General features: G+C 40.8%; 1 protein-coding gene across 4 annotated transcripts in view; it reads left to right on the top strand.

Annotated features, from left to right (window-relative positions):
• The window catches only part of BEST3 (bestrophin 3), a 45,960-nt gene that overhangs the window by 22,455 nt on the left and 8,641 nt on the right, over positions 1-14,864 (top strand). For 3 of the 4 annotated variants that reach the window (XM_025402299.1, XM_025402298.1, XM_025402297.1), the window contains 3 exons: positions 101-253; positions 4,201-4,281; positions 5,602-5,753. In XM_025402299.1, coding sequence (XP_025258084.1) covers positions 101-253; positions 4,201-4,281; positions 5,602-5,753 — 386 coding nt within the window. The remainder of the gene's footprint in view (positions 1-100; positions 254-4,200; positions 4,282-5,601; positions 5,754-14,864) is intronic. The other variant, XM_025402300.1, reaches the window with a different exon arrangement.

Raw genomic sequence — 14,864 nt, 5'->3', positions numbered from 1 at the left:
TTTGCATGGAATTCTTTATTTCTACTTGTCCACCTTGGCACTGTAGCTTTGCTGTGGGAGGCCAGCACCGTCCCCTCACTCCGGTCTCTCTCTGTTCCAGGTTGTTACTCTTGCTGTCTATACCTTCTTCTTTGCGTGCCTGATTGGACGCCAGTTTTTGGATCCCACCAAAGGCTACGCAGGGCATGACTTGGATCTCTACATTCCAATCTTCACCCTCCTACAATTCTTCTTCTATGCAGGATGGCTCAAGGTAGCCAATGGTCTCAGGGCCCCACTTTGTAATCTGTTATGTTCCAGACTCTCCACACTGATCCTTTACTGAGTCTTTAGCAAATCATTCACGAGTGAGTCAAAGGTAGATCTAACATGTAATAGCTCAGCAATATTATTACTTTTCTGCCAGGGATTCAAGTGACAGGGATATACTCAGTACTGTCTGAAGCAGCTCATTTGTGCAAAGAGATTAGAAGAACACTCTTTTATGGTTATTGATTCTCTTTTACGTCTCTGTTGTTCCCGTTAGGATTACAATAGTGTAACTAAAGTAATAAGTGTACCTGCATTGATACTGTGTACCACAATAAGCAACTAGGCAGAGTAAAAGAGTCAACAAGAAGCCTTATAAATCAGACTTAACCATTAATATTGCAGTAGAATCTTGGTTCTGCTCAACTCTATAAATAGTTATTGCAGTTCCCTGAAATTCTACTAGCTGTCCCACAACATTAAATGTACCCCATTTTCTTTTTTTTTTTTTTTTTTTCCTAAGACAGAGTCTTGCTCTGTTGCCCAGGCTGGAGTGCAGTGATGCAATCTAGGCTCACTACAACCTCCGCCTCCCGGGTTGAAGCAATTCTCCTACCTCAGCCTCCCAAGTAGCTGGGATTACAGGTGTGAGCCACCGTGCCCAGTCTAAATGTACCCCATTTTCAAAACCAGAACCGAGACTCAGAATTCCTCAGAATCAGAACCAGAAACACCAGAAATAATGACAACATCTGGTTTGCCAGGGAATTAAACAGGTTCAGGAGGTGAGAACGGCTTGCCTAACTATCTGTGTAGAATTTTCCTTGTTTCCCCTCCCTTCATCACCACCTCCTCAAATGTATGTGTGTAAATATCAGAGACCTGATTCTTCTATCACCTCTGTAAACTTCCAAATGGGAAGTATGTGATAGAAAAAAATCAATGACAATGGCTTCATTAAACTCATTGAAAGGCAATGATGGTATGAAGATGATATTCATAAAGTAGAATTTTCAAATGTTTGGCCTTCCAAAGAGCCATACGTTGTCGTGACCCATTGAGGCCTTCAGGTTGCAGTGAAATTTTCCCTGCAGAAGTCTTTCATTTCATTGGTTTGAATCTTAACCAAAAAAAATAATATGTTGACATTTCCAATTATACTCCAAAGAGTAAAGGCATGTCCCTTACAAATGGCAAAAGCATTTTTAATCAGATTACCATGATTCTTAATTATTTCTACCTGCATAGGAGCAAGAACGCAGAAGAGACTAATGACTTTCATTTTCCATTAGAGGAAAAAGTAGAGTTTAGCTTTATAAAGACAAAATCACTGCAGTGGCCCAAATACTCAATCATTCTCAAAAAGTAATTTTCTTCCTTTCCCGAGTTGCACCAAGCTTTTTATTCTTTGTTTTGTGTCCATGTAAGGTGCTTGACCACCTGTAAAGAGCAAATAATGGTTCCTTCCTTCTGACACGCTTTCTAAAATATTTACATCCTTTTCCTTTATAAACTGTTTTAAAGTCCAGCGCGGTGGCTCATGCCTGTAACCCCAGCACTTTGAGAGACGGAGGTAGGAGGATTGCTCAGGAGTTCAAGACCAGCCTGGGCAACATGGCAAAACCCCATCTCTCCAAAAAAAAACAAAAAACAAAAAATTAGCAGGCATGGTGGCGCATGCCTGCAGTCCCAGCTACCGAGAAGGCTGAGGTGAAAGGGTTGCTTGAGCCTAGGAGGCCGAGGGTGCAGTGAGCCATGTTCACACCACTGCACTCCAGCCTGGGTAACAGAGCAAAACCCTGTCTAAAATAAAATAAAATAAAATAAATCTTAAAAGAAAAAATATTAAAAGGCACAATCTTAGCTCCATTAAAGGATAGGCAAACCTGCTGGGTGTGGTGGCATATGCCTATAATCCCAGCACTTTGGGAGGCTGAGGCAGGAAAATCGCTTGACCATGGGAGGCAGAGGTTGCGAGCCGAAATCACACCATTGTACTCCAGCCTGGGCAACAAGAGCGAAACTCCATCTCAGAAAGAAAGATAGGCAAACCTAAACACCAATGGGTTGTGCCTCCATTTCTAAACAGCTGTTCTATCTCAATGATTAGGATATTTATAATCTTTTCAAAGTACAGAAAAGCCATCTTAACCTTATGAATAGTATATCATTCAGTTACTTGCTGGAAATGCAGCCCTAAGTGGAATAAAAGATATATTTTGAGATTGTCAATTCAGAAACATACATGCCATTTTGTCAGTTTAATGTAGACTATGATAATATATGCAGGACTGATTGCATAAAAATGAAAATCTGGATAGAATAAAAAAAGGTTTCAGGACTTAACCCTTAATTAATCTAAGTAAATCTCCAGGCAAGAAAGGGCAGATAGCCCCAAGAAACTGGTGACAAGAACAACATAGATATCACTGTGAGGCTTACTGATTCAGGACACAGACCTGCCTAAGGAAAGGCACTTAAAATAAGAGCCACATATTAAAATCCCCTGGGAGCTTTACCCAACACTGATGCCTGGGCTCAGCCTGGTTAAATCGGAATCTCTGCGGAAGGGACCCAGGCATCAGTTGGGTTTTTTTAAGAGCTCCTCAGATGAGTTTAATGTGCAGCCAAGGTTGAAAAAAACTGCTCTAAGTATTAATACGTTGACTTAAATCCTAAAAGTAGGTAGATTTTCTACTGAATAGTTTCAGAATCTACAATATTGAGACTCTAAAAGCTAATCACATGGTACCTTTATTTTACACATTTAAAATGTTTTTCCATCTAGACTCAATGTAAAATCTCCCTCTCCCCCAACTCTCTCCCTCTCTCTCTCTCTCACACACACACAGGCATGCGCATATGTCCAGATAATAAAAACCAAGTGAAAATTTTCAACAAGGAAAATGATAGATAAGTTGTATTTGACATATAAACCTCTCATCAAGAAGGCTATTCAATTCAGGAACATGATAAGAATATTTAATATTGATCAAATATTCAAAGATATGCGACAATAGTTACCTAACATTTTCCCGGCAGGAAAACTAACTTACTGGATAAGGGTAAATCCTTTAGGGTAAAACTAAGTAAGCCTCAATTTCCAGCTTTAGGACTTACTAGCTCTCTGACTCATTTACTTAGCAGTTACGTTCGATAACTGTGAAAGCTGGGCCAGGCACAAGTGGCTCATGCCTGTAATCTCAACACTTTGGGAGGTCGAGGAGGGCAGAACACCTGAGCTCAGGGGTTCAAGACCAGCCTGGCCAACATGGTGAAACCCCATCTCTACTGAAAAAAATCCAAAAAAAATTAGCTGGATGTGATGGTGCTCACCTGTAGTCCCAGCTACTCAGAAGACTGAGGCAGGAGAATTGCTTGAACCTGGGAGGCAGAGTTTGCAGTGAGCCACGATTATGCCACTGCACTCCAGCCTGGGCAACAGGGCGAGACACTGTCTAAAAAAATAAAAATAAAAATAAATTGTGAAAGCCTCTTATATTATTTTCTTTCATTGTGATTTAAGTCTTTCTTTGCTGTTTAACCTTCTCCCTGTGTACATTTTGCCTTATTATCTGGGCCCTGTAAATTCCCTGAAAGCACAGCCTGTGTACCCTTCAGGGTGCCTTGCAAATAGTTGGTTCTCCTTCACTATTCACTCATTTGATTTGGCTCCTAAATCGGACATGGCTTCCCCTGATAGGGCCTGCATTGTCACCAGTTGGATGGACAGATCCATTTGGAGAGCATACCTACAAAGGTGCATCATTCATGGTTTGAGAATCATGTCTTGCTTGCTAATAAATATCTGGGTAGAACAATCTACTCCCCTCTACTCTTCATATTATGAAAGTCACAAAAGGAAGCAGAGAGGAAAATAGGAATCATCTCCAGATTCTTTTCTTAGTTTTCACAGGTATCATGATGGATTTATTTTATGTTCAACTACAGGTAGCAGAGCAGCTTATCAACCCTTTTGGAGAAGATGATGATGATTTCGAAACTAACTGGTGCATTGACAGAAATTTGCAGGTTAGAGGAATTTTCTTTCTCTTTCAAATATTAATAATAAGTCACTTGTGATATTTCAAATCTAAGCAGATTTTAAATGCACGCCTCTTGGCTTCAGAGCTTTAGCCACAAATGAAAGAGGCTTGGCTGTGCACTATGCTGTCTCAGGTCCTTTTGGAAGCTTATACATCCGGGATTTCAGCTCCAGTGAAATGTAGTTCCTTTTAAGTAGAATTTCAAGCCAATTTTCTTTGTAAGCCTCTCTATTAGCTTTTTCTAGCCTCTTTCATCTCAGCATAGAGCAGTATTTTAAATTGTTCTTTGGTTTGTTTTCTATTGCCAACCAGAGAGGTTAATAGTGACTTAAAATGGCATCCAGACACAATCTGGTGGGAGTTCCCAAAGTCGTATCACATCAATCCCAGCAGTCAGAGAGCCACCGGTTGGACACTGGGAGCCTGGGCCATGCCAGCCGGTGTCTCAAATCTGCATGAAATGCACTAAATGGGCCCCAGGGCCCTTACCCTGAAGCACTATTCCAGAGAGCTTTTCATGAAGAACCAGCATGAAGGAATTTTCCTTTTAGGCAAGACTCTCCCTAGACCATTCTCTTCCCTGTGAACTACAGATGAGTGAAGGCCTTCATCTTGTTCATTTGTTTCAAGCCCTTAGTTGGCAGTTAAGTAAGTCCAAACATCTCACAGCAGATCCCAATGTCAGTCTCTTAGGGAGGACACATAATGCCGAGGTCAGTCACTTTGTCAAAATCGGAATCCCAGAGGATTAATAATGTATTCATGTATCCCTTTGTCAAAGCCAAGAGGAGAGAGCACCATAGCACCAAGCAGTATAGACTTCTTGATATGTTTTTCCAAACAAAGAAATGAACAAGAAACCAGGGCATATAAGAAGTGATGCCAGGTAAAAATGTGTTTACGGGGTTAACAGAAAGAAAACTGGAATCTTCACCTTCCTGTAATATTTGGGGTTAAGTGGGTGCTGTCAGGTAAAACAACAGCATAATTGTGAGCACAGAATAAAAAGATGGCTCCCCTCCCTCCAGCTAAGAGGCAGCTCCTCTCTGGGGTGTGTGGTTTGATCCCGGAGTGTGGGAGGCTTGAAGCCCCACTTATCCTCATTGCAAAGTACTCTTGAGCAGTAAACGACAGATACAACTCTCTGTGGCAACTGTGGTCATGGCAAATACGAACTATAGACATTGGTATATTCACTCACTTAGACTGTGTCCTAGCCCACTCTAACTCTCATCTGCCCACAAAAACTTCTCTTTTTTATTTAATTTACATCTGAGTTATTCTAACAATATAACAATGATTTTAGGTCTCTCTTTTAGCTGTGGACGAAATGCACATGAGCTTACCCAAGATGAAGAAGGACATTTATTGGGACGATTCTGCTGCTCGTCCACCATACACATTGGCAGCTGCTGACTACTGCATACCCTCATTTCTGGGGTCAACAGTCCAGATGGGGTAAGTACATTTTTGTTAAATCTCCAATATTTTCCAGCCTGAGCAACATAGTGAGACCTTATCTCTACAAAAAAAAAAAAAAAAGAAAAGAAAAGAAAAGAAATGAAATAATTTAAAGTAGCCAACTGTGATGGCACCTGTAGTCCTAGCTACTTGGAGAGGCTGCAGTCGGAGGATTGCTCGAGCCCAGGGGTTCAAGGCTTTAGTGAGCTATGATTGTGCCATTGCATTGTAGCCTGGGTGACAAAGTGAAACCCTGTCTCAAGAAAAATAATTAATTAATGAAAATTAAAATAAATATCTCCAATATTTAGGAAGTGAGCAGATAGATCACTGTTCTAATCTTTTTACCTTTTTTTGGCATTTTTTTCTACCTGGGCTTAGTATGTACGTCAGTCTCTGTTCAGTGGTTTTAACACAGCAATCACCCCTATGTATAATGAGCTTTAAAGTTGAGGCCTGAAGTAAATCAGGCACAGTTCTATATTTCATTAAGTCTGAGCATGTATTTAATATTGCAGAAGTGTGTGAATGTGGGAGAATTTTATTTGCTGAAGGCAGATGCCACAGTTTCCACGTAAATTAAAGAGAAAAGCACAGACTAATTCAGAAAGTAAGAAACTCTCCACTCAAAAACAAAACAAACAAAAAACTGTAGCAAAAGGGGAAACTTCTGTGGAATTTTTCTTATAACTCTTGGCAAGACTGTGGCTCATAGTTCCCTGAGGCATGCTCTAAGCGGATTTATGCAGTGGGTTCGTGTCCCGTGGTTGCTGCCTGTGACCCTTCTTTCCCTCCTCCCCGAAGTGGCCTGCCCTCCTCCTTCCACTCGCAGGAGATCTCGCTTCAACCCTGTTCCCTTTGCTGAATGTCTCCTAATCCCCATCAGTGATGGTTTGTGGCACTTCTCTTCCAAAGGGGCCCCTGAGGCTGAAAACCTTTCAGGACCCAAAGAAAAGGAAGACTGAAAGTGGAATTTCAGTAGTTCTGGAAAGTAATGAGAAAGATTTAGGAGCCAGGAGATTTGCCTTGTTGCCCACAAAGCACATCTTAGAGAAGGTTGCCTACTCCAGGCTAGATTTGCTTCTGCTTCTAGCTAGCCTTCTAAGACCAGACCCACCCACCCAGGGCTCCTTCCAGGCCAGAGAGCTCATCCCAGCCCTCAGTGTATTCTCAGTTTCCATGGATAGGAATCTCTTGTTGTATGCATGTCTCAGCCTTCATGATACCTTCTGCCGGGGCAGAGCTTCATGGATATCCAGCAATCTTCTCAATTTTCAGAATTACTAAGAGCTGTTTTTCCGTGAGTTTGATTTTAGATAATTAAATATGCTTTATCCTTCTCCTCACTTCCACCATTGATTAATGCAAAGTACTTGAAGATTTAACTTGAAAAGAAAAGAGACCAGCAATGCTGATAGAATCAGGGCATCATTGTGATGACTCTATTTAGACTGCAAATGCTCCGCAGGCTCTAATTCTAATGTCCATTGAGTTGTTCTTACCCCATGGTTAAGATGATTTTTTGAAGGTCTCAAAATTTTTATCCTGATCTACTTACTCATCCTAATCATCATAATTCTGCAGATTACCATATACATGTTCATGTTCTTTAGAAAATATTAAAACACAATGTTTCTCCTGTTTCTAAATACAGAAACAGAATTAGGGATTGACAAGATCTCAGAGAAAATTTCTTCCCCAGAAGATTATTGGGAAGATTCCATGAGATTGTAAACATTAAAATGCTTTAGGTAAAACTATAGAGCATGATGATTATTATCACCTAGTCAAGTCTTATTTGTGGATGTCAAACTGAAGCAGAGAAAGATTAAATCACTTTAAGCTATTTTTCATATTAAACTCACCCTGGAAATTTAGGACAGAAAATAAAACAACTGAGAGAAAACCAGGAGGTACAATATTTAAAACTGCAGCAAAAAATTTTCAGTTGTCAGAGAGAAGTCCTCCGACTAAAATGGCCTATTTACCAGCAGGATGGAGAGAAGAACAGACAAAGGCCAGAATCTATGGGGAGAGGGTTTTGTGAGAGGTTTAACTGGATCTGCTAGAACCAATTGATCAAAGAAACTATTAGGCAAAAGCTCACTTGATCTTGATTTTCTGTAGAAATGAGGACCATTAAAGTGGACCACAATCCAGGAAAATTTACTGCAGGAAAACAGGCGATCAGAAGCCCTGAGTTGATAGAAATGGCGCCCTTTGGATTTATTAATGTCTATTTTTCCTATGATTGTCGTATTAGAAAAAATGTTTCTGTTGCCTATGACGAAAACCAAATTCAAGCTTTCTTAAGCAAAAGGAGGTTTATAGTGTCACACCCAGAGACGAGCCTAGCTTTGGGTGTCACTAGATCCAGAGGCTCAGAGAATGTCACCAGGACTCACCATTGCCCCATGACTCTCAGGTCTGCTTTTCTCTCCACTGGCTCAGATTTCAGGCAGTCTCTCTCATCCTGAGGGCAAAATGGCAAAATGGCAAGCTCCAGGCTTACAGCTTACCGTCTCAGCTAACCTGTGGAAAGGGCACATCTCTTTTCCAACTCTTGAAACTGAAGTGCTGGATTTGCTATGACTGACTGGGCTTGGTTCACATATCCGTTCCTGGGCTAATTACTATCAACAGGGAGACAATATTTTGACTATTCATGGCTGGTTTATAGGTCCATCTTTGAACCAAGGGTTACAGTCAGCCCCATCCAACCATATGGAGTATGTGATATCTCAAGAAAAAGCGAGATGCTATTATCAGGAGAAGAGTGAATGGTTTTGCTGAGCTAGCAAAAACAGTAGATGTTCTCTAAAATCATCGAAGATAATTCCCTAAGCAATGAATGGTTCCTTCACCAAATACAAGGTCAATGTCAAATGAGCCACCTGACTGAGGCTCAGGGCAAGGGGAAGGTAAAAGTTAAGAATTGCTCTAGCACCGGTGGTTTTGTTGGTGCTGACTGAGCCAATGAGCTCTTTGCATGAGAGTGAAGACCACATATCAAGATGCTGTAGACACAAGCATTCCATTTTATAAAAGTGCCTGCTGCTTGATGACCATATCAAATCCTTTCCTGGATGAGATTTTTTAAAATTTTCTTATTCTCTTTGAGGTGTATGTTCCCAGCATATTGAATTCAGAAATCAAATTGTCCTTACCTTTTCATATCAATGTTTTGGGTTTGTAGCCACAATTCCCATAATAACCCGGATATTCTAAAATCAAAGCAGTGCCCTTCAAGAACAGAGCAAAAGTACTCCTCTCCAAGGGCCACCTGCAGGATCACCCGCCTCCCAGCCAGCACACTCAACAGCGCTGTTCACGTTCAGCACACTGTTCATTTCCACTTCAGAAGGAAACTCCTCGGAGACAATGTCTTCATTCTCTAAATTAAGGAACAGGTTCAAAACATGGCCCTATTTTCTGCATATTTACTAAATAGATATAACTCAAATAAATCAATTTTCCTTCTTTCTATCTTAAGTACAAATTTAAAATATATTTTCCCTTGGACCCTCACATACAGAATGTGCTCATTTATTTATTCAGGTACATTTTTTTCAGGGCCTACTATGAGGTAGGTTCTATGCCAGATGCTACAGGTAGTCAAAAAAGAAAAGAAAAAAAAAACGCCTCCTAAGTTCACAGATGTAAGGCCAAGAAAAGTGACAATACAATGTGGTAAATGCTACAGTGGAGAAATGCTCAGCCTCATGGGAACACACACAATGAAGACACACTTCACCCAGCCTGGTGAAGCAGAGAAAGCCGCTTGGAGTCGGGGACTCTAATATGCATCTTTAAGAGTGAGTTAGGAAGCGGGCATGGTGGCTCACAACTGTAATCTCAGCACTTTGGGAGGCCGAGGCAGGTAGATCACCTGAGGTCAGGAGTTCGAGACCAGCCTGATCAACATGGTGAAACCCAGTCTCTACTACAAATACAAAATTAGCTGAGCAGGGTGGCCCAACCTGTAATCCTAGCTACTCAGGAGGCTGAGGCAGGAGAATCGTTTGAACCCAGGAGGCAGAGGAGGTTGCAGTGAGCTGAGATCACACCATTACACTCCAGCCTGGGCAACAAGAGTGAAGAGTAAAACTCCATCTCAAAAATAAATAAATAAAATAATGAATTAGGAGCCAGTGCACAGATAGGATTGAGGGGATTCAGCAGAGGGCACATTTCAGGCCAATATGGACAAAGACAGAAAGGAATGATAAATAGTGTACTCAGAGTAACAATTTGATAGGCAAACCAGAAGAGCCAATAAATGAATCTGGAGAGGAGGCAAGGGCAGAAGATGGAGGGTTTTATAGGCCAGGTAAGGGTTTCAGCCGTTATTCAAAGCTATTAAATGACAGGGTCCCATTTTTGCTTTAGAGAGATTAGCCTGGCAACTGGCTGAAAGATGGATAGCTGAGGATAAGACCAGAGCCAGAGTGAGCAGGCTGTTGTCATTTAAACAGGAGAGGATAAGGGCCTGAAACAGGTGTATCACAAGGGATGTAGACAGTAGAGGTGACGGAAGGGACAGATTCACGAAAGGAGAAGGAGTGAAGAATGGTAATAAACCAAAGATGAGAGAGAGTGTAAGGGCGAAAGCTGCTCTAAGGAAAAGATTATGAGCTGTCCCTTTTGCTTGTGTTGAATTTGAGATCTCTATGGGTAATTCACATGGAGATGGCCAGCAGGCAGGGAGTCCAGGGGCAAAGGATGCATTTTACTGGTATCAGTACGTAGAACCAAAGAGTGGGTGGGAAAGCTCAGAACAGTGTCAAGGAAGCAGAGCAGAATCCGAAGGGTAGAACACTATCACTGAAAGGGTGGTCAGAGGAAAAGGGTAGTCAGAGTAGAAATGGTCAATATAGATGCAGAGTAACCAGAAAATGCCCTGCCAAGAGGCCAAAGGTACAAAGTTTCCAAATAAAGCCTGAAGAGCATGCCATAGGTTTTGTATGTTAGGGTCATCAGAGACTTAGGTGAGAGTGTGGGGTAGAAATTAAACTGTAGTAGGTTAGAAGTGATTTATAGGTAAGAAGATCAAATTGCCAGTGTAAGCTGTTTTCAAAAAATAATTTTATTGTAGAAAAGTTCAAACCGGGCCAGACACGATGGCCCACGCCTGTAGTCCCAGCACTTTGGGAGGCCAAGGCAGGCAGATCACTTGAGGCCAGAAGTTCGACACCAGCCTGGCCAACATGGTGAAACCCCATCTCCACCAAAAATACAAAAATTAGCCAGCGTGGTGGCACACACCTGTAGTCCCAGCTATTTGGGAGGCTGAGGCAGGAGAATCGCTTGAACCCAGGAGTGGAAGGTTGCAGTGAGCCAAGATCATGCCACTGCACTACAGTTTGGGTGACAGAGCGAGACCGTGTCTCAGAAAAAAAAAAAAAAAAAAAAAAAAAAAAGAAGTTTAAGCAGTTCCAAAGGTAGAGAACAAGCTATGATAAAGCTCCATGTATCCATCACCCCTTCAATTATCAAGTTACGGCCAGTCTTGTTTCATTCCCCACCCACCTTTATCTTCCCTGCCATTTGATCATGGTAAAGCAAATAGATCATAATGCCATTTTCATACCTAAAAAACAAAAATAAAACAAACCCAAAACGCATGTAATTCCTCAATTCATTAAGTATCCATGGACTATTTTTTTTGAGAAGTCTGAATTGACAGGGTAAATAGATCAGACCGTATTCACTAAGAGACAGGGATGCTGGTCTGTTTCCTCCCTCAATTCAGACTTCTAGGAATGGCTTTTTTGTTTTGTCTTGGGTAAGGCTAGTGGCGTATTTTTTACTTGCTTTGTTTTTTGTTTTGTTTCGTTTTGCAGGGTTTTTGTTTGTTTGTTTTTTGTGTTTTGGTTTTTTTGAAGACAGAGTCTCTGTCACCCAGGCTGGAGTGCAGTGGCGTGATCTCAGCTCACTGTAACCTCCACCTCCTGGGTTCAAGCAATTCCCCTGCCTCAGCCTCCCAAGTAGCTGGGATTACAGGCATGCACCACCACATCCGGCTAATTTTTGTATTTTTAGTAGAGACGGGGTTTCACCATGTTGGCCAGGCTGGCCTTGAACTCCTGACCTCAGGTGATCTGCCCACCTTGGCCTCCTTAGACTTACCTTCACCACCTATACTGAATTTCACTCAGCTGCTGTACCTGGCCTTGTTTGGACAGAGCCATTAAGACTCCCTCTGGTGTTTACTGTAGTGCTGTCCACTGTGTAACTTAGAATCCCTTTTAGCAGAGGACCCACAGGAAGAAACGTATTTCAGACATTGGGGGGAAAAAAGGAAGCTTTGCCTCTTCTGGGCAAATCTTACACTATTTATCTTATAAACTTTATAATTTTATAATTAATGATGGTTTCCTTTTCATTTTGGCTGCTGGGAAGCTGACAATCAAATTTGTAGTCTACCTTTACTAAGTCTGTGGAATGGGATTATTTTGGAATGTATTTCTAGATTCTGTGTCTTTTATGATTGTTTCTTATTCTACCTCTACTATATTGGCCTGATCTTATATATTATATATATTTATATAATGTAATATATAAATATAATATTTTATATGTCATATATACTACATACTATTATTGCATCGTATGTATTTCCATAAGGCCACATCAAACCCTTGGTAAGATGAAGGAAGATGTGATAAAGAAACAAATTAACAACTCTCCTTGTTTTGAAAAAGGAAGGAAAAAAGACAGGCTGAGCAAAAGGAGCCCACTGGAAGAGAGGAAAGACACAGGAGCAAGGGGGGATGACTGAGTAAGGTCCTAAAGAAGACACAGGGCCGACCCCGGGGGGTAGGGGAGGTCCCAGTGGCTGAGCTAGAGGGAAGCAGTTGAAGTTGGATACAGTAAGGGGAGAAGGGGAGTTGGTGCCTGTGCAGCCAGGGAAGCGGGAACCAATGTTCTTGCCTCATCTAGTCATTGTGTCTTAATCTAAAGGAAGCTTTAACAGAGCTCATCTTTCTCTGTCCAATCTTGAACCAAAGAGCTACTGTTTTAAAACCGCATTTTATAAGCTTTAACACCAAACTAGTGCTGAAGTTCCATCTCCTGATCTTTGCATGGGGCACATTAAAAATCACCTTTAAAATCAACACTCCGAATGAAAAAAGGCCAGTTAAAAATCTGAATGCAGTCCCCAAAATAGAAATGCTTTCATAAATATGCCAGTCTTGAGCATTTACTAAATAATGATAATTATTGCATGGCCAGTAAGCTACACTTAGTCATTTTATGAGTTAATAAGCAAGGAAAAACTATTTCTTGTGTGAATTCTTTTACCATTATCTCATGTGGGATCACTTCAGTTGAATCTGTTTTGTTTGTTCTTTTGTAATACTACGGAATCCTTTCTAATCTGCTGTAGTTTTGTTTTTGTTTTTGTTTGCTTTTTGCCTTTTGTATTTTTGAGACAGAGACTCCCTCTGTCATCCAGGATGGAGTGTACAGTGGTGCAATCACAGCTCACTGCAGCCTCGAACTCCTAGGCTCAAGCTGTCTTCCTGCCTCAGCCTCCTGTAGCTGGGACTACAGGTGCACACCACCATGCCTGGCTTTTTTTTTTTTTTTTTTTTTTTTTGAGACGGAGTCTTGCTCTGTTGCCCAGGCTGGAGTGCAATGGCACAATCTCGGCTCACTGCAAGCTCCGCCTCCCGGGTTCACGCCATTCTCCTGCCTCAGCCTCCCGAGTAGCTGAGACTACAGGCGACCGCCACCTCACCCGGCTAATTTTTTGTATTTTAGTAGAGACAGGGTTTCACAGTATTAGCCAGGATGGTCTCAAGAGGCAAAGGTCTGGCTATGTTACCCATTCTGGTCTTGAACTCCTGGTCTCAAGAGATCCTACCACCTAGGCCTCCCAAAGTGTTGGGATTACTAGTGGGAGCCACCATGCCAGCCTTGATCTGCTGTTTTAATTAAGGCATCTTTTCATTAGCTTAACTATGGAGATGCTATTAACCAAAATTGAGAAAACACCCACAAGTAGCCAAAAGAACATTGTCTGTAAGAGGCACAGTGAGAAAATATACCCAAACCCTAATGTAATAATGAGTTTTCCTGGGACAATAATAAACACATGTGTGATAAAAATAACTTTACCAAAAGAAACTTTAAATGCTTAAACTCAAGATTTTTAAAAACAAATGAACAAAAATCAAGGTCCAGAACTACCCTGTCACTACTGGCTTGAGGTAGAGGTAGAATGCCTGTCTTCACATTATATCATCATGAGTCACTTCAAAATTCTTACTATCTTTTAATTACTTGGGATTACCCATTAACACAAATTAAGACTCTGAGGAATGAAACACAGAAATTAAAGACTGAAGTCTCATAATGCCCTTTAGTCCTAACTTGAAAATCAAAACAGCCAACAGTAAAGAAGATAATCCCTTAAGGGCATTGGAAAAACCCTAACAAACTATCCATTCATAACAGCTAAAGGATTCGAAATTCTGGAGAAGAGAGGCTGTAACTGCTTATGAAATGGATCACTCAAGTGTGTCCAGAGCACTTGCTCTGTCTTGCTAATCTAAAAGCATGCTCCAAGCTTGTAAACTTTAAACTGCTGACTGTAATCCCATTTAAAGAGCTTTGTTTTATTGGGCTTTTCTGCCATAATTCAAATAATTATGTCAAAATGTTCTCACATATATAATAATCTTAAAAAAGGGGTCTATGAAGTCAATTAAGGATCCACTTAGTAAAGAGGAAAAATATTCAAAATTTTAAAGAACTCCTTCTGGCTAGGAGTTGAGGGATTTATTTAAGATGTATTTGGTGCTATGGAACTTTGTCAGAAATAGTCATTTCTACTTATCTATCTTTATTCTAAAAGTTCTAGGAATATGTAACAATAACATGATATTTGGTAATTATACAGACATGCAAATGTACTTAATGTACACAAAATATTTAGAATTATACAGTAGGTCAGAAGTATTTTTAGTGATATTAATTCAAATATACCAAAATACATATTTTAGTGAGCGAAGACTTTATTAAAGTGTGGTTAAATATACTTCTATGTTGATATGACTTAGTAATCCTTTTTAGTCAACTATATTCAAATATTTTAGCTTT

Source organism: Theropithecus gelada, chromosome 11 (assembly GCF_003255815.1).
Source record: "Theropithecus gelada isolate Dixy chromosome 11, Tgel_1.0, whole genome shotgun sequence".
In the NCBI taxonomy this organism is placed as follows: domain Eukaryota; kingdom Metazoa; phylum Chordata; class Mammalia; order Primates; family Cercopithecidae; genus Theropithecus; species Theropithecus gelada.
Note: the sequence above shows the minus strand (reverse complement) of the source record. Positions and strands in the feature narration are given on the sequence as shown.